At 31.4% G+C, this 22,546-nt stretch overlaps 1 protein-coding gene across 1 annotated transcript in view; it reads left to right on the top strand.

Annotated features, from left to right (window-relative positions):
- LOC131852139 (homeobox protein DTH-1) overlaps positions 1 to 19,237 on the top strand; it is an 86,770-nt gene extending 67,533 nt beyond the window's left edge. The window contains exon 4 of the mRNA XM_059202779.1: positions 18,214 to 19,237. Coding sequence (XP_059058762.1) covers positions 18,214 to 18,660 — 447 coding nt within the window. The 3' untranslated portion in view covers positions 18,661 to 19,237. The remainder of the gene's footprint in view (positions 1 to 18,213) is intronic.
- Positions 19,238 to 22,546: the final 3,309 nt, after the last annotated feature.

Genomic DNA, 22,546 nt, shown 5'->3' on the forward strand with positions numbered 1-22,546 from the left:
AATTCAGTCTTTGTATCGGCCGATTGTTGGGTTGAAACCATTTTAATTTGATGGGTTAATTAGTAAGTTTCTTTCACATATGTAATGTGTATATATTTTTTTAGCGTCCCTATCTATTTTTTTTATATCTTCACGATTGAGGTATCATATAATTAAATCTATTTTTAGATATAAGCTCGCCCTTGTATGTCATATCACCTATTTATCCTATTTTCCGTTTTCATTCAACCCATTTATCATAACACTGTCTTTTTCCTTGTGTGTGTACAATAAAGAATATATTACTGAAAAATTTTAAAAATCAAAGAAAATCATTTCATTCAATCATTCAATCATCATTATATATATATACGTATGGCAATACTTTACTTGCTATATACAAAAATGTTAAATTAACTGAACTTAAAATTTTGGAAAATCGAATGTTACATTTCAAAAAAATTCAAAACTTCGTATTTTTTAAATATAGGCAGTAAAGTATACAGAAAGGATGAAAAATGATTTTATTGTCAACCAATAACATACATTTATAAAATTACAATAGTACCTACTATATAAAATTACACTACTGTGCTTTGACAGCTACTGTCACAAATGACCACATGCATAGTTTTTGACCAACAAAACAAAAAAAAATCATATATCATTTAGTGTAGGAGTTGAATGAACTGAAAGACTGATATGACTGAAAATGTAGATAGAGACACATACAGACATTCAATATCAGCGACTTTATAGTAGGAATAGCGAATATGATGTATTTATGTGAAAGAATTATTGTTTAATAAATAAATTCCAAGTTCATATAACTTTAAGTAAAAGACTTTTTAAATCTGCATTATTTCATTAGAAACAAAAAATCTAATCTTTGCACTTTACAATAACAATTCGATAGATTATATAATGAAGACAGACATAGGCTATCTTTTATCTAAAGAGAGAAAAGAAGATGAGCTCTAAAAGAGCAGATGAAGTCGGGGGTTTCAACTAGTAAATAGATTCACCGACTTAAACGGCAAACAACCTCGAGTTTGTCTTTTCAATTACATATAAAAAAAATAGATTCTAACCCAAAGCGTATACTACCGCCGCGCATACCCGATTAGGTTCGGTTCAGATTTAATTAGCGGCTCGTTCGATTATCTCGAGTTATTTTAAGCATCGATTAATGCGAAAATCTGGTCGATTGTCGCCTCACCTTTTATTTCTCGTTTAGGGATAGTAATGGGAATGTGCCGCAATTATCGCGCCAGAAACATCGTGTACGGACTCTTATATGGACTTGAGAATTTGAAGAGATATCTACATATCTATAGACGTAGGTTTAGAGAGCTTTGTAATCGAGTTTAAAATCGAACTTGCATAGGTCAGTTCGGTTACACTTTTTTTTTATTGAGGGTTTTGAGCTATTGTCAGATGGTAAGAGCTGTAGCACTACGACCTGTAGATATAGATCTATTGTGCTCGCCCTAGACCCGCTAGTGAATTTTGAAAAATATATTTTTTTTTCAATTTTGGGCTATTGTCATGCATAGACCCGTAGTACTACGACCAGCATAGATCTATTGTCATCGCCCTTTTTCAAAATACTCTACCTAGACCCGTCAGGGACAAGAATTTATAGATATTTTTAGGAGCGATACTTTTTCTCATGATATAGGATATAGTGTATACTTTCCAAAGGAGATATTTCATTTAGATATGAGTAGGCTACAACCACATAGTTTTTCCTCTTCTGTTTAGTTAGACATAATTATTTATTTAGAAACGAACAGTACAAAACAATATATAAAAACAATAGAATAGAAAGTTCTTTATTCAAATAAACTTAAATTGAAGTATATTTGAATAGTCACACATATTTTTTAATTTACCGCTGATTCGGAAAACTAAGCATTATCTACAAGCAGAACGAGAAAGAGACTTGTGTTACTCTTTTAAGTAACGGTTACAACTTCTTTGTAAACATATCGTACTATCCAATAGTAACAGCTAATAATAGGTTTCACAATAATAATATAAAAATATAATATAGTGATTAGCCCTGTATAATTCACACGACGCCATCAAGTCTCAAGCTAAGCAGAGTACAAATTTTTCGTGTTTTCGAATAGAATGTATTTCCAATTATATCAGATTTGTCAGGCACGATTCTATTTTTTTTAATTTTAACTGGTTTGGCAAACAAACTGAATTTCGCCCGAAATTAAAAGCGCTTACACAGCAAGCTGCTTGGCGGCTGAAATAGATGAGATAAAGGTGACACAGAGACTTTGAATAAACAGTATCTAAATACTTTGGTAAATTTTTTAGCATAGTTATATTTCTTGGTTATACTTTACTTAATTTTTGGGTAGTTTGGCTATGTTTTTTTATGCCAATTACTTTGGTTTAGTAATATATATATTCTAATAAAACAAAGTAAGGACGAGCATGAATATCCCAGCTGTTTCTAACTATAACTGGGCCATGTGGGTTACACATCGCTGACTTCTATGTTGCATGTTGACCATAAATACATTGTCAATAACAGCTGTCATCACAAACCTAGATGACAGCTCGTTCATTCCAAAATATACACCATTTAAACCACGCCCGCTTGAAACTTTGCCAAATTGCTACTTATATTAATCATTGACCAATCAGAAAACAGAACCGTGGCGGCCTAGATTAAGTCCACCAATCACGGCGCAGTATTCTGGCGGCCTAAATAGCACAGGCCAATCAGGGGGGAGGGGCGAGTTGCCCACGCGCACAATAATATGCTTTGCAATTCAATGAGCTCACTAATTGCTATTTGGTTTGGCATTGCTTGGAACTTGTCAAGTGGGATTCATTCATGATACGGAATTTATCTGCCTAATTTTCTGTGGATTATGACATTAATTTTTCCTAAAAAGATACGTTCCCTAATTATCTAACTTAAAATAATTCCGCCTATAAACAATCAACAAAAACGAAGTTTCTACTCTTTAAGGTTACATAATTAATTGTACACAGATGCAGTTATGGAAAAGGTTCTTAAGTTTAATAATACTTGCTGATTTTCTATAAAGGAAACATTTTAAAGTTGCTTAAGTATTTTTTAATTTGTCAATGGCTTGAAACTTCTCATATTAAATTATTGAATGTATGTATGTTACTTTTTCATTCAAAAACAACTGAATGGATTTTAATAAAACTTTACAATAATATAGCTTATATATCAGGTTAACACATAGGCTATAAAATTTACTCGTGTGAAACTGCAGCCACAGCTAGTAATAAATATTAGAATTGTAAAATTTCCGAAGAAGCCGTTTTAATCGGACTACTCAAAATAATTTGCCGACAATATAGCAAAGTGGCGTTTTATTTAATAGAGTCCATATAAATTGGTGTAGTGCCAAGTGTTCGCCACTCGTGAGACGGTGCAGTGCCAAAAACTGCACTGGCTTGCATATAGTTGCAGATATTACGATAGCATGGGTACAGCGAATAGATTCTAAGATCTCTAGATGTGACTTGAGATAAGTTCACATTTTAAAAAGAAACAAGTTCTTAGTTCGATGTTCGATTATATATATAATTTTTCTATGATAACTTACCTATAATATTAAAATTTTATGTTAAGTAGTTGTCGCCCAAAATTCGACGAATATTAATTTAAATTGTAAGTTTGAATTATTAAGGTTCTAATTCCAATTATTTTCATAATAAGATTTTATATTAAACTTATATTTGTATATTCAGCGAGCGATAATTCATTATTGTTATGTTTCACGTTCAGTAAGACTATAGTAATAATATTAGAAACAAACAATATTAATCTATACTGAATTTGAGCGCAAACTAACAATAAATAAAAGAATATAGGTATATGTGTGTTAATGTCAAATACATGATGGTGGGTGTAATGTTTTTTTATTGTATTAATGTATTTTTATGCATAATTTTAACGATATATATAATAATATTCATATAAAGCTATTATGCGCTCTTTCTCTATATAAACTATAAATACTTTTCATACTCCTTCGTTCGCGCAATTTTCGTAATTTTTGTTTCACGTATTTATAAACATGACGGTTGTGACAATAAATAAAAGAAACAAAATATCTTTATTAGTATCGGTTATATAATAATCTATTACAGATACTTATGACAAGTCAATGTAACTCTTCATTTTGTAATGATTTTTAAATATTGGACATTTATCATAATTTCTTTAATGCTGTTATAATTTAGCACTTACAGGCAAGAAATAAATAAATTCAACCGGGTGCATCCAGAAACAGAATATCTCCCATGGCTAGTTCCACTGAAATATTGTAATTAGGTAGATGTAGAAATTAGTCTTAATGCTGTCACGAGGAACACATAATTTTGTTTTATTTATTTAGTACCTATCTTACCATTTGTCTCTTAATTAAATCTATAATTACTTATAACATTATTTTTAAATTAATTAATAATATCGTGATAAATATAAAGTTAATACGGATGTGTTACTCTAGTTTAATATTTCATTGAATAAATTTATCAATCACCATTCATCATTATTCATTGATAAATCTTAAGGAAAATCATTTGTTGATTATCATCATTATAATTAATTTGTAGGATTAGTCAACCATAATGTAATCTAACTATAGTAATACAATGAATAGATAAGTCTTGACCAATTCTTTCATTATTGTTTGTTATCCATTAAAATCCCAATACTAGAGGTTGGTTTTGCCTCCGCCTGCCGTGCATTTTTCCAGAAACTTTTTGCTGTGCACAGCCCTATTGTGAAATCACCTTCCAGCAATAGTACTTCCAAACTGACACGATATTGGAACCTGATCCTGATCCTGTTCCTTCTTAAAAGGTTGGCAACGCACTTGCAATTTCCCTGATGTTGCACTTACAATCAGGCGAGCCGTAAGAATCGTTTCTCACCTATCCCATAAAAATAATTGTGAAAATATTCATTTGGTGTTTATATTCCAATTACTAGGATAACATAAACTGATAAAGGTCATCCAACTATAAAATTATAAACCAATATGACTTTGTTCCTTTTTAAGCTACCTTTCTTTATGATAAAAAGAACGAAATGTCAGCGTTTATTCATATTTTACTGTAGATTGGGTTTGTGCTACTACGATTCCATAAATTCAAAAAATGTCTTACACAAGCGAAGTAGTCAAAAAAATTTATCTGGTTATATTCCAATTACTAGGATAACATGAGCTGATACAGGTTATCCAACTGTGAATTGGCTATAAATGTATGCAGTTGTTATTCATCTTTATATTATTTTTTCTTTACGTGACCTTACTTTATGCATGCCCGATAGGTTGATACATATACTGTTATATCAACTACAAATTAATGTACCCACACAGTTAGCAATAAAGATCCCTCGCTTCTAAGAATATCCAATTCTTGTCCCTGATAGGTCTAGGTAGCGAACTCTGAAAAAGGCGAGCACAATAGATTTGTGTAGGTCGCAGTGCTACAGGTCCAAGCACCTGACAATAGCCCAAACAAGTCAATAAAGAAAATAGCAATTAAGATTGATTCTATTCTATTTGTGATATTTAATCTCTCATTAACAAAATATAGTGCCACATCCAGATGAAACAGAGATCTCGTTCACTTGTCTTGTGCATCCGGAGTGCATTCGTATCACTCGGCTGCAATTCCTGAGTGTTGCACTCCGGCGGTCCACTTTGATCTCCGTTCGATCTGCAACTTGCATTATTTGAGAGGCAGCTATATTGTAACAACATTTTATAGGTTGCAATAAGATATATTGATTAGTATCGACGTATCTTTACGTCATGTCCTTTATGGGGTGGTCGAGTGCATCTAAGAGATTAATGTTTATGTTTTTCATCTTTGTAATAGATGGCACTGAGATGTATCATATTCTAAACTAGCTATGCGACGTGCATGTATACATTTGTAGGTTTCATCTATTCATGATAATAAAATGACAATCACTACATATATAGTATAAAACAAAGTCGCTGTCGGGACGGACTGACACCGTTCCTATGTAAGCTTAAATCTTTAAAACTACGCAACGGATTTTGAAACGATTTTTTTAATAGATAGAGTGATTCAAGAGGAATGTTTATATATATAATACATGTACACCCCGACGAAGCCGGGGCGAGCAGCTAGTAATAAATATATATATATATATATAACTATATTTATCCAGTTGCTCGTCCTACTTGTATATAACCCTTCCTTTTGAAGAACTCTATCTATTCCTAAAAATGGCATTAATATCCATTTCGTAGTTTGTTTTGTAGTACGTAAAGATTCCATTAATAAAATTGTAGATGGCGTATTGGAAAATATTGACAAAGATAATTATATTCATCCTTTATTCACGGCTTTGTTTATCCCATATGTTGATCCACATTTAGCACTATACGTATTCGAAATTTCATCCAAATTACTCCAGTTGTTTTGAAATAAAACCTTAACATGCAAATAGTTTTTGTCTCGTAGCGATATTACGATTTTATTACATTTGGCGACAAAGATATGTGAAGTCAAAAAGATAATAAAGATGATCAGGACATAATGGTATCTTCTCGTAACTAGTGACCTTGACTATGTCAATTCAACTGAAAATTGTTTCGTTCCATCATTTGTTTTCATTTCTGCGGTTTCAATAATGCTTTTCTTTGCAATCTCACCCATTTTTCCAATTAATAGAGTTAGTTTCATGTTGGTAAATTACTAATTTTCATAACCTACAAAATCTTGAGATCACTAAGAAAACTACCTATTTCATAATTATTAATTAGGTTTGATGTAGGAGGTAGGCAATTTACATATTTGCTATGAATTCATGTCGTCACGTCCATTTTCACTGCAATGGCATAGGAACCTTGCCGGGCTGACAAACAAGTCGGTCGGCCGTAATTGATCGGACCTTGATAGACGATCGATTAAATTGATCAATCGATCCGATGTTCACGTTTACCCTCCATCACGACATGTCGTGGTTATAAAAACGATTCTGATTACAAAAGAATAAGCAAATACAAATCGAGGATTTTGTAAAACATTGAACGTTATTTTGGAAACTCAATAGAATTTTATATTCATTACACACACAATTTCTACTGAATTTTCAGCAACAAATAACGACAATGAAACCTTTAAAAAATTGCATACTTCTTAAAAGATCGGCAACGCTCTTGCATTTCCTTTAGTGTTGCGGGTACTCATGGGCAGCGGATTACCGCTGCCCATGGTAAGTGATTACACTTACCATCAGATGAGCAAGTTCGTTTGTATCCGATGTTACTACGAAAAAATTGATGTTTGAACTTTTCATATGCAATTGATCCCGTAACGAAACCAAGGTGCATTTTGTAAAATGTCGTCTGAGTGCCTTCATCTGCTTCAGTCTCAACTATTTTAGCCGTCAAGCAACTTGTTTTGTAAACTGTGTGGCGGTTGAAGAGTAAGTTAAGGCAATGAAATTATAGTATAAGGGCCATGACATCCTAGTAATCTGAAGTCGATAATGTAACGTCCGTAGTGCTTTTCATGCACTTATATAGGCGATATTTATCCATTAGGTGGGCGATCATTGTTTGTCGTTCCAATTATAAAGGAAAACATACAAAATAAATTTTGTTTGTAAATTAATTCCACAATTGTCTTACGGATCCCTAAAATTAAAACAATTAAGGCCGTCGACATTGGTTAATGCACTTTCACTGATGTGTCTAATATTTGCCGCATCACGGTTCGAGTCCTTATTGATATAATATAACCTTTAATGGGAGGTTAAGTGAAAGTGTTAGTAGAAATTATATGTAATTATAAACATTCCTGTTTTTTACACTTATTTAAACTTGTTGTAGGTTACGGCTTAGTAAGTATTTTTTAAATTTTTGCTCGGTTAATTTCATAATTATTGATCATCGTCATTATTATTGCCTCGTCTGTTATTCAGATGTTTAAGTATAATTTAAGGTACTTTAAATAGTAACTCGATATTAATGACATAGAACATGATGAAATAAATGCTGCGACACGAAACAAGAGATCGTGCCACCGTGCAAAAACCCAACACGCAAGATAATAATCCTCGATAAAGAAAAAAAATGTTTGTTTGTTGACCAGTGTACTGCAAAATATGTTGTGCACGACGCACCTCTTTGTATAATTATTTATGTTTTGGTCTATTATTTTATTATGTCATTGTCATTCTTGTTCTGGTAACTACTTTACTTTTGTATGTACATAAAATTATATTATTGCTTCCTAAAACCCGTGTTTGCATAATTATATTTACCAGCCCAATATATATACAGTCCTTCGTTCACATACGTGATCTCAAACTATGGAACGGAAGTCTTAGAAATGTGACCAGTTATGACAAGGATAGGAGGGGTAAAAATAATTAAATTCGAGTCATGTAATTTATCGATAACCACACTTATATAGTCTATGTATTTTCGACCTATGTTATGTTGCATTGTTGCTGTGTTGTATGATGGTAAAACCATTTTACCATTAGGTTATGACTTGCGGGCTCTCTCGAACAAGAATTTCGGAATGGAACCCAAAGTGTTTTGCCGGCACCACCATCCTATTGTTCGAATAAAATAGAAAATTCTTTATTCAAATAAACTTACATTTAAGCACTTTTGAATAGTCCTACATATGTTTTTTAATCTACCGCTCATTCGGAGACCTGTCTCATAACAAGAAGAACGAGCAGAAACATGCGTGTTGCTTTTTTAAATAATTGTTGTAACTTTAATATGCAATTCCAGTTATATATTGAAAAAACATCATCCTGTTGATACTCAGGTTACAAGTATATTAAAAGACTATCATCCTGTTAATACTTAAGACAGTTATACGCAACACTGCACTTTCGCAAAGAGCGGATGCTTCAGCAATTACGGTGCGGTCGGAAAGGTTAAATTCGTCATTTGAACCTCTAAACCTCTTGACACCAATTAATTTAATAGATTTTCTGTGACGTCACTTAACAAATCACATTATAGTATTTTTGTTATGGATGACAATGGAATGGTGCACCCGCCTGCGCTAACGGTTTACGCTGGTGGGGCACCGGTGGAGGACGATAACATGAGCATGAGGTCAGGTCAGTTAGCCCACTGTGACAAATTCACCAAGAATTTATAACGATGATTTCCAGGTGGAACCGCTTGGAGGTCAACCTGACATGGTATATTGCTACCAATAAGATGAACAATCCACATTACTAACAATCCCCTTTCCTCCACATTATAGTATTCTAGTATATTTAAAACACTCTTATTATTATTTCAAGTGAAATTTATGTTTTATTTAATTGTTTAAAATAATTGTTAAGAATAATAAATGACAACCTTGGACATTTCCCACAACGCCTTCTTTGTAGTCCCAAGCTAAGCTGAGCTTGTATTATAGGTACAGATACACATATATGTATATATACACAGATAACATAATATTACATATAGGTACTAACCAACTGATATGTACAGTTGCGTTCTTTTCTGTTGGAACAGTATTTTTACAGTGTTGAGGATTTTGTTAACAGCAAAATTTGTATAATTTAAACAGTATAAATTGTTACTGAACAAATAAATTAAAAATATAAAAATACTTATATAGTTTTTTGTAAACACATACATAGAAAACAATATAAACATCATGAATATATGTAAATGTTTGTATCGTGCGATGAATCAAACCCGCAACTATAGGAAGTAAAGCTGTGTACTAAACCTTATAATAATAACATATATAGTATAATTAATATATCTAGTATTTGACTCATTACTTATCTTCTTATTTGACTAACTATTTATCTTATTACTTGAATCAAGTAAATTTCTAAGCTTTTCTAATAAGCAGGTTAAATAAAAAAAGTTTCTAGTGCATGTAAAATTATGTATCTTTCATTACAAGTTCATTTATATTTTGAAACTTGTATACTATTTGCATATAAATAAGAACGAAACAAAAAGCATTTATATTTAATCTTTATAAACTTCTCTAACATTAAAAAATTGTTAAAAATAACAAAGATTAAGTAAGAAATGGTTTGGTAATTCCATAAAATCCTGTGGCTAACCTATCATCTTTTTCTTTCTTTGGACATGTAGTAAAGGATGAAAGGGACAGTAGCTACATTTCGACCGTTTCAGAGGGAGAATCGTACTCGTAGTTCAATGAATAATTGTTAGATTAACGAAGCTTAGTCATCGGCCTCGATCGCCGGCAACTTAGATAAGCCTAGTGTGGAAATGTGTAAATGTCGATAAATTTATCGATATGCTTATTTTATAAGCACATAAATTGGTGAATACCAATATACTTGGTATTTGAATTTACGGAACATGAGGATAATTAAGGTAATCATTATTTTCTAAGTTCTAGCCCCGATGATAGTAGAGAATATAAGAGTCTTATAGACAGATGACTCGTATACCAAATATGCCAATTAATTATAAATGTGCTAAACTTTTTTAATATATTGACAGAATTTTATGTATCCGTTAGATTTATATTTACGTCCAGAATTTCAACATAATATTTTAGGTAAATAACTTGCTAGCTTTTAGTAGGACGTCGTGAGATCCTATTCCTATTATCGTGAGATAATCGTAATTGTCAAAGTAATGTAGGCTGAATACTTGATTATAGTACGAAATAAATACAGCGGTAATGAACTCTCAGACTTATAAAAACAATTGTAATCAGTAATAAAAACAATCAACTGATCAGATGTATATATAGTGTTTTTGACTTCAGAGTTTTGGTTTTAATTACATCATCCTTTCTTGATGCAAATCGAGCAAAATGTTTATCGATGTTATCAATATCATCGATAAACATTTTGCTCCACTTTAGTTGAATATAATCTTTTTCATTGCAAAGTGTTAATATTAATTAAATTATATTAACACATCGATACATATTTTCCTGCTCTAGACGAATAAATAAACATCGACATACCAAGTGTCACATCACTATCAAAAAGCCGGCACTAATAGGGTCGTGTACACTGATCTCGTGAACAAAGCGACGCACGGCGCTAATATTGATTGCCTCCACTACTGACTATAATGCGCCTTATACGTAGCGTTGTGTTAGCGTACACTGCTGAATAATGTACTACTACACTACACAGTACACGTGCGGACAAAATTAGTGCAGCATTTTCTAAATTTTATCTTTAACAATAATATTTTTTAAGTGTAACTTTACTATGTTAGATTTAGTACGGTCATCTGCCTCGAAAAAACGTACTTCAACTTCCAAGCAACTTAGTTTGTAAACTGTAGTTTTTTTTTACTACTATGGTGGCAAACAAGCATACGGTCCATCTGATGGTAAATGGTTACCGTAGCCTATGGACGCCTGTGGATGGTTGAAGGGGGGAAATACCGCAGTTAAATTACATGGTAACATTACGGCATCCAAGGTGGGAAGTCATCTGATGGTGTAGACCATCAGGTGGGTCGTCAGCATCTTTGCTATTTTAGTTACTTAAAAAAATAAGCACATGTAGATTTTAGTAGTTAAAAACAAATAATAATCTCCCGTTATTGTTGTATGTTGAAGAAGTGAGCGAGTTAACCCTTAATGACTTGTTACTGTGGTTACAAGGACTAAGTATAGAGAATGCAGCAAAAATATTTATTCAACGTTTTTGTTTTATTTTTCATCCTTTGCTATTTCTATCACATTTTTTTTTTTTAAATAAAGATGGTTTGTTTAATCGTATTTACTTACAGCTGCCAACCACCAATTCTACTATACATTATTATTTCAGTCATTTTGATTACAGTTAGACATGAGAGACTAATGGATTTAAGCAGCTAATTTATACTGTCAATTATTAATCCGAAATAATTAAATGAATACATAAATTCTGTCCATACTTTAAAAAAGGGATAATTCTTAGAACATTGAAAATAAATTATATTGTGCAGTCATCCATTGTAATTCGAACTCTAATATCGGATTGCACAAATTTGATATTCTTTTGTTTATTATGACGTTGCTCCAGGCATTCATTGTTTTCACGAAACATGAAATACTAGATAGATCATTATTTCACCGGATTTATAGAGTGCGGGTGCCGCCGCTCGATCAAAATTACCCATCCCTTTTTTTGCATATCTACTACATTTGTCAAGAGAGAGACAGATAATTGTGGTCGAAGTGGCAAACAATTCATCAATCTGTAAATATTTTATACATAACTCTGCATTTAAATTTTTTATATTCTAATAAAATTATTTATTGAAAAAGTTTATGTCGTTTAGTACTAGACTTTTTTGGTTACCTAGTTAGGTGAACAAAAATTACGTGGATTTTAAAAGAAGATGCTTATGACTGGTATAACGTCTACAACTGCACTGCTACATTGTATCATGAGAAGTTTGCGTTTAATTATGAAATTTAAAAAGTCAACTTACTTTATTTTTAATTAATAACGGCACTCGCCCCAGTCTGCCTGACTCATTCAGTGACTTTCCCTACATTAGTTATGATTAAAAGTATCATATATAATTTTCCCGCCCTTTCTATTAACATCAAAATGGATTCAAATTAGTGACAATATTACACCAATTTTTGGTAAAGTCAGATTTTCAAGTCTGCTACTCTAATATACATAAACAATCCACGCATATTAAACATATGTTAAACTTATTTGTAAATGAAAAAGGTGACTATATGAATGAAAGAATTATTATTATTAATTGCCGAATATATTCGAATGTAGCTCAGCTATCGTTTTATTATTATTATTATTTACACTACATTTTCTCAGCCTTTGCTGGTTTCTGGTATGGTATACGCTTTTTAGGTGTGGTGTACGTGTGTATGTGCATTATTATTATTATTCTATTGATCTATTCGATCTATAATTCGATCGAAACTGATAATCAAAGTAATGTTGCCGCCATACATAATATTCAACGACGCAGAACTCGTAATAGTAACAACATTCGACAGTATTATAGCCAGCATTTGACATACGGACGCGCAATTAGCGGCGGCTTTCACATGTTACACATACACAGCATCGTATCAAACCATCTCTGCAGTATCTCTCTTTATCACACAATCTGTACAAACATATAATCCATCCTGTTTCCGCATGGAACTAATGCGCAATCAATAATAATTATCTTCATGTTTGCAAGCAAGTGGATTGCATTGTATAAACAGGCTATTCACACATTACGCTGCTTGTAAAAGTTGCTCAGAGTTTGTTTGTAAATAATTATATTGTATTTTTTATTATTTTAATAATAACAGTAATTGCTCAAATACTGTTAGTTTATGTATGGTAGGAATTGTATAAATAATAATTCAATATCATTAGCGTAGTATTTATACTCCCATCTGTTACTTTGTTAATAGTTGTTACGTTATAATATCTATATTAAATAACAACTAACAATTAACATTATAAGTAGCTCATATCTATTAAACTTCACTTGGTTCCCAGGCATTAACTGTAAACATGTTCTTATATACTTGCTCTAATATATAATTGTAATCTCACTTATCTACTATTAATATTGGGGATCAGTATTAGACTTAGATCTACTTATTTACTCAATCTTGAAGACAGTTTTTAATTTATAATATATACACAACACACAAAGTTTATAATATAATAGCTAATTAGTCAAACGTTAAGTAATAGGATAGTGTGTTTTCCATTTTTTATCAATCAATACTGTTTTATCCAGCCATATAATACATTCTGTATCTAGAAGTATGCTATATATTGCTTCACTGTCCACCACAGTCCTTAGTCTTGGATAATTCCAGCCTGTCAACAAACTTATTATCTTTGTGATCTTCCGTTATCTCTAGTTAGGTACTAGAGATAACGGAAGTAATCTTAACGTAAATCGTACTAGAGATAACAATTGCGAACCAACACACAAAAGTTGCCAAATTAAAAACTAATAATTGCTCAATAGTTGCACGGTGTGCGGGAATGTTTTGTATGAAATGTAGTTATAGGCTCTGTGTACACTGTCGGGTCAAATGTCACATGTTACTGGGATTAATTTGCGAGGCAATTACACGGAAGTGCCATGTGACGGCATTGTGCCGAATGATGTATGAGTAGGTATTTAATGAGCTTGTATCTTGGATTAAAGTCTCTGCTTGTGTTTAATTATAACCCATTAGATGCAGCCGATAGAGAATCCCATATCCTAACGACAGGAAACCTATTGGATATTATTACATATTTTTATAATAGATTTATGTACAATACTCTATATTTACGTTTTAAAGGCACAGAAATAATAATAATAACTCTTTATTGAGCACAGACATACCGAGAACATCAATTTACATTAAAAGTATTGTACAAAAGGCAGTCTTATTGCTATGAACAGTTTCTTACAGACAACCTGGTAGAGAGAGTTTTTACATAAAGAGGAAAGGCACTATAATCCTATACCTACTTACTATACACTTATAGATAAACATACATTTTATAAGCATAAATAAATAAACTTAAACACTATTATATTAAGATGAATATTTTTTAAAATCAAAATAGCCTAAGTATTAATAACATTAGCTACATGCGAGTGAAAATCCCGTCAAATCCAGCAGTTTCAGAGATTAGTAAGAACAAACAGACAAACAGTCCATTTTTTTTTAATAAATTTTTTAAATTAGGGTAGTATATATTTGCATATATATGCATTTAATGAAAAGCTACTAATTTGAAATTACAAACGACATGATGTTTACACTCGACTGATAAACCATAATAATGGGCTAGTGACATTTGAGAACAAGTTCTTAAATTGTGATAATAAGTTATGTATTATATTTAAAAAATTGTATTAATTTCGACACAATGTAATGAAGTTAATTAAATCGAAAAAAAATATTATTGACACTTTAGTTTATTTATTTGTATATATGTGCTAAATATCCACTGATTTACAGATGAATATTATGAATATATATTACCATTATATTTAGAATATACACAAATCATTTTGACCAGAAACAAACCATTAATCGGGGCAATATTCAGCATTTTAGTTCATTTCGTATTGGCCGGTAACATTAGATAGCCGGCGGTCAGTTGTACTATGTAATATTATATTATCTGTGGTTGTACTATGAATGTTATATTCATCGAATAATTCCAACAGAAACTATTCATTTTACCTCCTTTGTTTCATTTCATCATTAACATTATCGCATTACGTGTAATTAATATATAATTCAATAAACCTGTACTGTACATAATAGACAATAATATATGTGGAGTCACCTACCAGCAATGTTATTTCCAAGCGATACGATATTGAAACCTATAAGAAAAGAGCTTATTCCTTCTTAAAAGGCTGACAATGCACTTGCAATTCTCCTGGTGTTCCGGGTGCTCATGGGCGGTAATCACTTACCATCAGTAAGCCGCATGCACGTGCAATAAAAAAATATTTTTTTATGAGTGTGTGTGTATCAATTTTTGTATCATATAGGAACCTCGTTACGATAATAAAATAAATGTGACGTGTATATTCGGTATATTTTCATTAATATAAAGCTTATTACACACAGTATCAATTCCCTCGCTGCGGCATAACTTTATTGTTTTTTTATAGCCCCTCGTGTTTGATGAAGCGAGTCACTCCCACTTTTATTTTATAGCTTGCACTTCATTTAGCCGCTGTTCAGCTTGTGTGCACTCACATTTGTTTTATTGCGTCACTTAAGAGACGTGGAAAGTGGTGATTTCGTAATATAATACACTTAATTTTTACTTGCATTTATGGATAGTTACATCCTGCGGCGCTGTCCATAGGAATTCTTATAGAATATATTATTTATCCGTCTTCGTGTTACAATTTACCTTCATACAATTAAAAAAAAAGACAGCTTGATAGTCGAGAATGATACAATAGACAGACATATTTTCCATTTATAATATTAACTAGCTACCTGCCCCGGTTTTGCACGGGTGTACATGTATAATACATATAAACCTTCCTCTTGAATTACTCTTTCTACTGCTAAAAATGCATGAAAATCTTTTAAACTACCTGTTTAAAAGATCTAAGTGAACAGATAGCGCAGGCGACTTTATTTTGTACTATCTAAAGATAAGGCGAGTATTGAATAGCACCTTCAAAGTGTACTAATGAAGTTATTGTAGAGATTTACAAAGTTTATGGATATAAAATTCAGCCTACGTTACTCAATTAACTATGCGGACATAGATATAGATTTATATATTGGTTTTATAAAATATTATTCACCCGTATTGTCTACTGCATTATCAGTGATTAACATTCGAATTACATATAAAATAGCAAATTTATGTTTTTTTATATGTAATTCGAATGGCAAACGATCTTACTGCCCATGGTAAGTGGTAGGCTATATAGGTTACAGAAACAGCTCCATTGATATCACGTTATGTCACACTCGTGATACACTCAGTTCATCGAAGCCAGATTACGTTTATTACAAATTAGAGGCCTCGCTGGTCTAGTGGTTTAGCACACCACTTTGCTTCCGATGGTCTCGGGTACGATTCCTTGCACGGTGCAAACATTTGTATTCACAATTATGATTGCTTGCATCGGTCTGGGTGTTTTCTATGTATAATATGTATACATTTACAAAAAATCAAAGTATTTATAACAGTCGTTTAGTACCCATAACATAAGCTCCACTTATCTATGAGGTGTGAATTATCCAGGGGTTATTATTGTTATTAAAAATAAAAAAATAGCGAAGCTGTATTGACACATTTTACAGTAGAGAAGCTAGCTACATTATACGATCTCGAATAGTAACTCTAATGCGTTCACTAGTCGAGGCAGTTACATTAATGATCGCATCGTTAGATATATCCGCCTCATCATAGGCGCAAATAAACAAAAACTAGTCCATAGTCTTGCTAGCTGTTCGATATTTATCGATCGTGTTTTGTAATTTTAAATGTGAATTTTACTGGATAATTATACGTCCTCCGTGGTCCATTTAGCATACTTACGTCCTATGGTCGCGGGTTCGATACCTTGCACAATAGGTAGGTACAAACATTTGTATTCATGAGTATGATTGTTTGTATTGGTCTGGGTATTTCCAATATATATTATGTATGTGTGTACGAATAAAAAAATCTATGTATTTGTATCAGTTAACTAGTACCCATAATACAAGCTTTAGCTAGCTTAACTTGGATCTAGATGGCGCTGAGTGAATTGTCCTGAGATTATTATTATTTTAACTGTTGATCAAACTGTTGTAGTTTAAAAAAAATTGTGTATTTTGGAAACATCATCAATAAATTGACTAATACATCGATAAACTATCAAAGGGCGCCCATTCCTAGTCATCTCCCCCGATTGGTTATAGTACATTTACCAATGACTCGAAATTCAAAATTAGATCAAACTGTTATAGTTAAAAAAAGAATCCTTTTATTTTGGAAACGTTATCATTAAATTGACAAATACATCGACAAACTATCAAAGAGCGCCCATCCCTACTCATCTCCCCCGAGCCGGCATCGATCAGCCAGTAATTAACTGTTTGTTAACCGTTCGACTCGCTCTATACCCACTCGTGTACAAACAGCCTATCTCGTAACGCGATATCCTTACTTGCCCTAATATAATTAAATCTGAACTCCATTTAACATGGGATTCCTATATATCCATTCATATATTGGACTTTGAAATTCGACTTTATTTTAACGGTTTATCACACTGCCGATGGTTGTCAGTTTGATTCAAACAATTGTAGTTATATATATATATTTACGGCCTCGGTAGTGTAGCGATTTAGCATACCGCCTTACTTCCAATGGTAATAGGTTTGATTCCTCACAGTTTACACACATTTGTATTATATGATAGTTTGTATTGGTTAATTTCTATGTTCATTTACATATGTATTTTCAAAAAATGTATAACACAGGTTCTGTTTGCGTTTTATTATTAGTATGGATGTTTTATTTAAAAAATATTGAAGTATTTCTATCAGTAGCCCAGTATCCATACTATTCACTCTACTTAGTTTCGGAATCGCGCTGTGTGATTTGAAACAGTCGCTCTGTCAAAAAATTATATTGATTAAAGAACTTGTAAAAACGCAAAGAGTTAGATTAATGTTCCATAGATTAAACGTTAATTTAACTAAGTCACTTATAGTGTAATTTCTCATTTACAGGTAAAAATATGGTTCCAGAATAGAAGAACGAAATGGAAGAAGAAAGATAACATTAGCAATGCAGAAGTAGCTGAATTCAAACAGCAAACCAAACCAGTTACAGAAGAGAAGAAAGTTGAAGAGCCAGTAAACAAAGAAGATCCGCTAGCTATAGATATGTCTAAGAAGAATTGCAATAAAATTTTAAGTGAGAAATTGAGAAATACAAAACAAATAGTAGCTCAAAATGTATCGCCAAAACCCAGGAAAGTCGAAAAAGGTGTAGTTTTAGAAACAATATGCGATGCTAACGATATAGAGAGTAGGATTTCAATAACTAAAATAACTAATAAATTATCAAGTACGGATCTATCAGGTGAAGTAGGAAAGGTATCAGTGAAAAGCTTCAGTCCTGAAGAAGTCAAGGAACTCAAATTTGACAGTCTCAGTAGAGATGTTGAAATGTAAATTATTTTAGATTAAGTAGGAGTGTTTGAGCCCATTTTGCAATTACTAAAACATTGTCTAGATGCAATAATAATAGTTAATAAACATTAATTTAGATTTGACTGAGAAATTTAAATGATAAATGGTTTATTTAAATTATCTATAGAACATAACTTGATATCATGTGTAAACAATAGACAGAGCTATTAACATTACTCGTAGGTTCATGAAATTATGTAAGAATTTTTGTACCTTGTCATAATAACAACTTATTGGTAATGTTTTAAAATATTTGGAGCTGTAAATAATTTAACTGTGACAAAGTGCTAAAGTGTTTACTTTTTGTTACTTGTGACGTGATTTTAGAATTACAATTAGAGAGAGATTTTAGGTTGGCAATATCGATTTTTTTATACCATTACAAGTCCAACGTCCTATCTCAAGAGCTAAATATTGGCATTATAGTGACATTCATAATGTATGTTATGGCTTGCTATTTAACGACAACAATATTATACCTTGTCTTAATATAATAAAGCACATTTTTCTTTATCTCAAAAGTTAATAAGAAGTCATATCGAAGGATAGGTTTGTTAGTCGTTTAAATGCGTATATGCAAGATTTGGTATCATATTTCTTACAAATTAGCGCGTAATTGATTTTGTGTACTGAGCAAAATCAACTCAACATGTCGTCCAACTAGATTGCCAAACCTTATCATGCATAGGTGCTTTAAGAAGTTCTTTTCATTTTTTTAATACTTCAAATATCATATATAAAATGTTCTAGTTCATCCAAAATAATTTCATTTGAGAAATATAGAATATATTTATTTATATTTAGCCACTATCCCTACTGTACTGTTCGGCTAGAACTACTAAATAGACAAGTACATTTTTTTTATATAATTCATTCAGTGTTATTGTGTTTATTTGTTTCTACATTATCTAAAATAATTATAGATCAACCCTGAAAATAGATATTGTATGCTTATCGTAGAACTCAGTTTGGTACAATTGTTTAAGATGGTGTAATAGGCTCTTTGTACATACAGAATAGAAGGTAAAGTCGTGTGTATGTTTTGTACGCTTTTGGTTATCATTATAGTGTAATAGAACAGTTATATTGCATTTGATCTTCGTTAATATTTTTTACTTTGTTTCACTTATATAGATTGATTTATATAGGATTTCTAAATTGTATAATTTAGAAATCCTATACCTTTTTTTAACGTATGGGCGTCTGTGCTAATATTATAAAATAGTAGGAGTGTTTTTTATTATGAGGAAAAAACTTCGGAACTACTGCAGCAACTTAAGAAAATATTTTCTGTTGAAAAGTGTATTACAGAGTTATAGGTTATGTATGTTGAGAAACTATTTTAATATTAATATATTTAAATTTTATTTTATTTTCTGTAATAAAAATATTAACCAAAATTCTCATTATATTCTATTGTTACCATATTGTTTATCCAATTAAATTCACTCATTTATCCAACTAAATTGTTTTGCAGCAGTAGCTTTGACTTTAGTTGGTCATATAATATGACCAACTAAAGTCAAAGCTCGGTTTAATAACCGAAAGACAATTTCTTTCAGTTTCATATGACCCACTAAAGTTTGAAAAACACTGTAATACCTAAAACAAGCTAAATTTCATGAAGGTCGATGTAAGAAGTAGGCAATCTTATTCGTTAAATCCATGTTCTCAATGTATGAGTATATTTGAGCCAGAGAACTCCTTCTTGTTTGAGAAATAGGAATAAAAATTGATACAAACCAACAAAAAACCTATGTTAAAGTTTATAATATTAGTAAGGATGTGTGGCTTCCCATTTGTGATCAGTTTTTCCCAGGTTAATACAAAAAATATTAAAGAAAGAGATCGAATATTATTATTGTTTAACTGTATTGAATTAAATGTCAAAATTTAAAGCTAGTGTTGCAATGATAACGTTTTAAGTTAGTGTTGTATTACAAATTGTGCAATAATCGACCTTATACAATATGTCATAAGTACTTATTTTAATTCCCTGTTTAAAACTTAATAGTACTACATTATGTAGATTATGTTACAATATTATAAAGAGAGATTTTTTTTATGGGAAAAGTAAGCTTTGGAACTACTGCATCGATTTGAAAAATTGGTAGCATTTCGAAGATATATAATTTAAATCAGATTAATTTAGACTATAGTATATTGTCTAATTTGATCTGATTTAATTAATTTAGAATATTAGATTATAGTATATTATTATAGTCTAAATCAGTCTTGAAGAATGTAGGTATTTTTCATTACGTTACAAACTTTGTGAGTTTTGTTATTCCTTTCGTTGTATATAAAACTCAGAAAGCAATATATTTGTTGGTTGAATTGGACCTCTCCCAGACGAAGTTAAGTTAGGCTATATGTATTTATATTCAACGTGTATAAAAATATAAATTATATAGGTACATTTGAATGATGTATAAATAATCTCAAAATAATATTGTAACGTAATCTGCAGTAAATATATTATTTTCATAAATACACCTAAGAAATAGTCCTGCGTAATTAATTTAAAATAAGTGACTTGTAAGTATTTTAATTTATATTGCATGTGTTTTTAAACGTTACAGGTACATGTATACGCTTTAGTGGATATTTACTATGAATTAGTACAGGAAAATCTCTTTTATTGTATCTGTTGTAAGATTATAAATAAAAAACTTGTGTTAATATTTTCGAGAAATTCTGTTTGGAAATAAACATTTTGATGAAGAAATAAATTGTTATACACTTTCGTTATACACATATCATTATTGTATTTGTCTTTTTTAAATAATTATCAATGTAATTGGGTAGGTACATAAGTATATATATACTATCGTTTCATATATATAGTTTTTAGATTAGATTTTACTTACGGAATTTGGTGTTAAAGCGGAAACATTCAGTTCATGGACACATCAATAATTTTAGTATGAAAAACTGTAGTAGGTTCAAAGCCTTGCCACCTTGGATTGAAAAAAATCAGTAAAAATATACAGAATCATGCCTATAATTACTGTTATATGTTATGTTCATATTGACACTGACAAATAGATAGGATATACTTTATATGTAACATAAAGTAATGAATAGATATAAACAATATAAAAACATTTATAATTATAATAAGGCTTTGCCTCTAATAACCGAAATTGTGATTATAGCCGTGAAGGTATGATGTTGACGAGATCATAACTACTTCCCCAGAAGGGATAGTCAGTCATTGTCGACTGGTGAATGCAGCTTTTGATGTGCCTACATTTCGCTGGGTATATTTGGAATCCAACATGGCAGGAGCCGACCCTACCGCCGTCTCTCGGATTATTTTTTCGTATTAGACCGGTATTTTTGTAATTGAGGAATCCTTTAGAAAAAAAATTACACAATATTTTTGGGTGTTGACCCAGATTTGAACTCAGTATCTCTTGGATGTAATTCAGGGTAGCAAACCACTAGACCATTATGTTCTGAAATGTGATTTAAATCATGTCGAAATAATACCTGCATATTAGCATTAATATAGTTCAGTTTATTAATCACTTCATTATAATAACGTATATCGTGTTACATACGATGTTCACACGCGATACTAAGAAATTTACTTGCTTATTTAGTTTGCGTCATGTGAACAAGCATTGAGCCACACAACCTGTACCTACCTACCATCATATTCCATGACACTACAATAACATGTGATTTAAGCCGTTATTTGTTTTCCAAATTTAAATTACCGGAGTAGACCTTGTAAAGAGACGTCTGCGTGGGTACATAAGTCACCACGCAGCTTGCTTTGGAAGCTATTTTGGTTGAACTACGAGATAATTAAAATTACATGGTACAGAGGCATGATTTGTTCTTCGGAAGGATAACACGT

This window comes from Achroia grisella, unplaced genomic scaffold, assembly GCF_030625045.1.
Source record: "Achroia grisella isolate CSIRO2021 unplaced genomic scaffold, CSIRO_AGI_Agris_v1 utg840, whole genome shotgun sequence".
NCBI lineage: Eukaryota > Metazoa > Arthropoda > Insecta > Lepidoptera > Pyralidae > Achroia > Achroia grisella.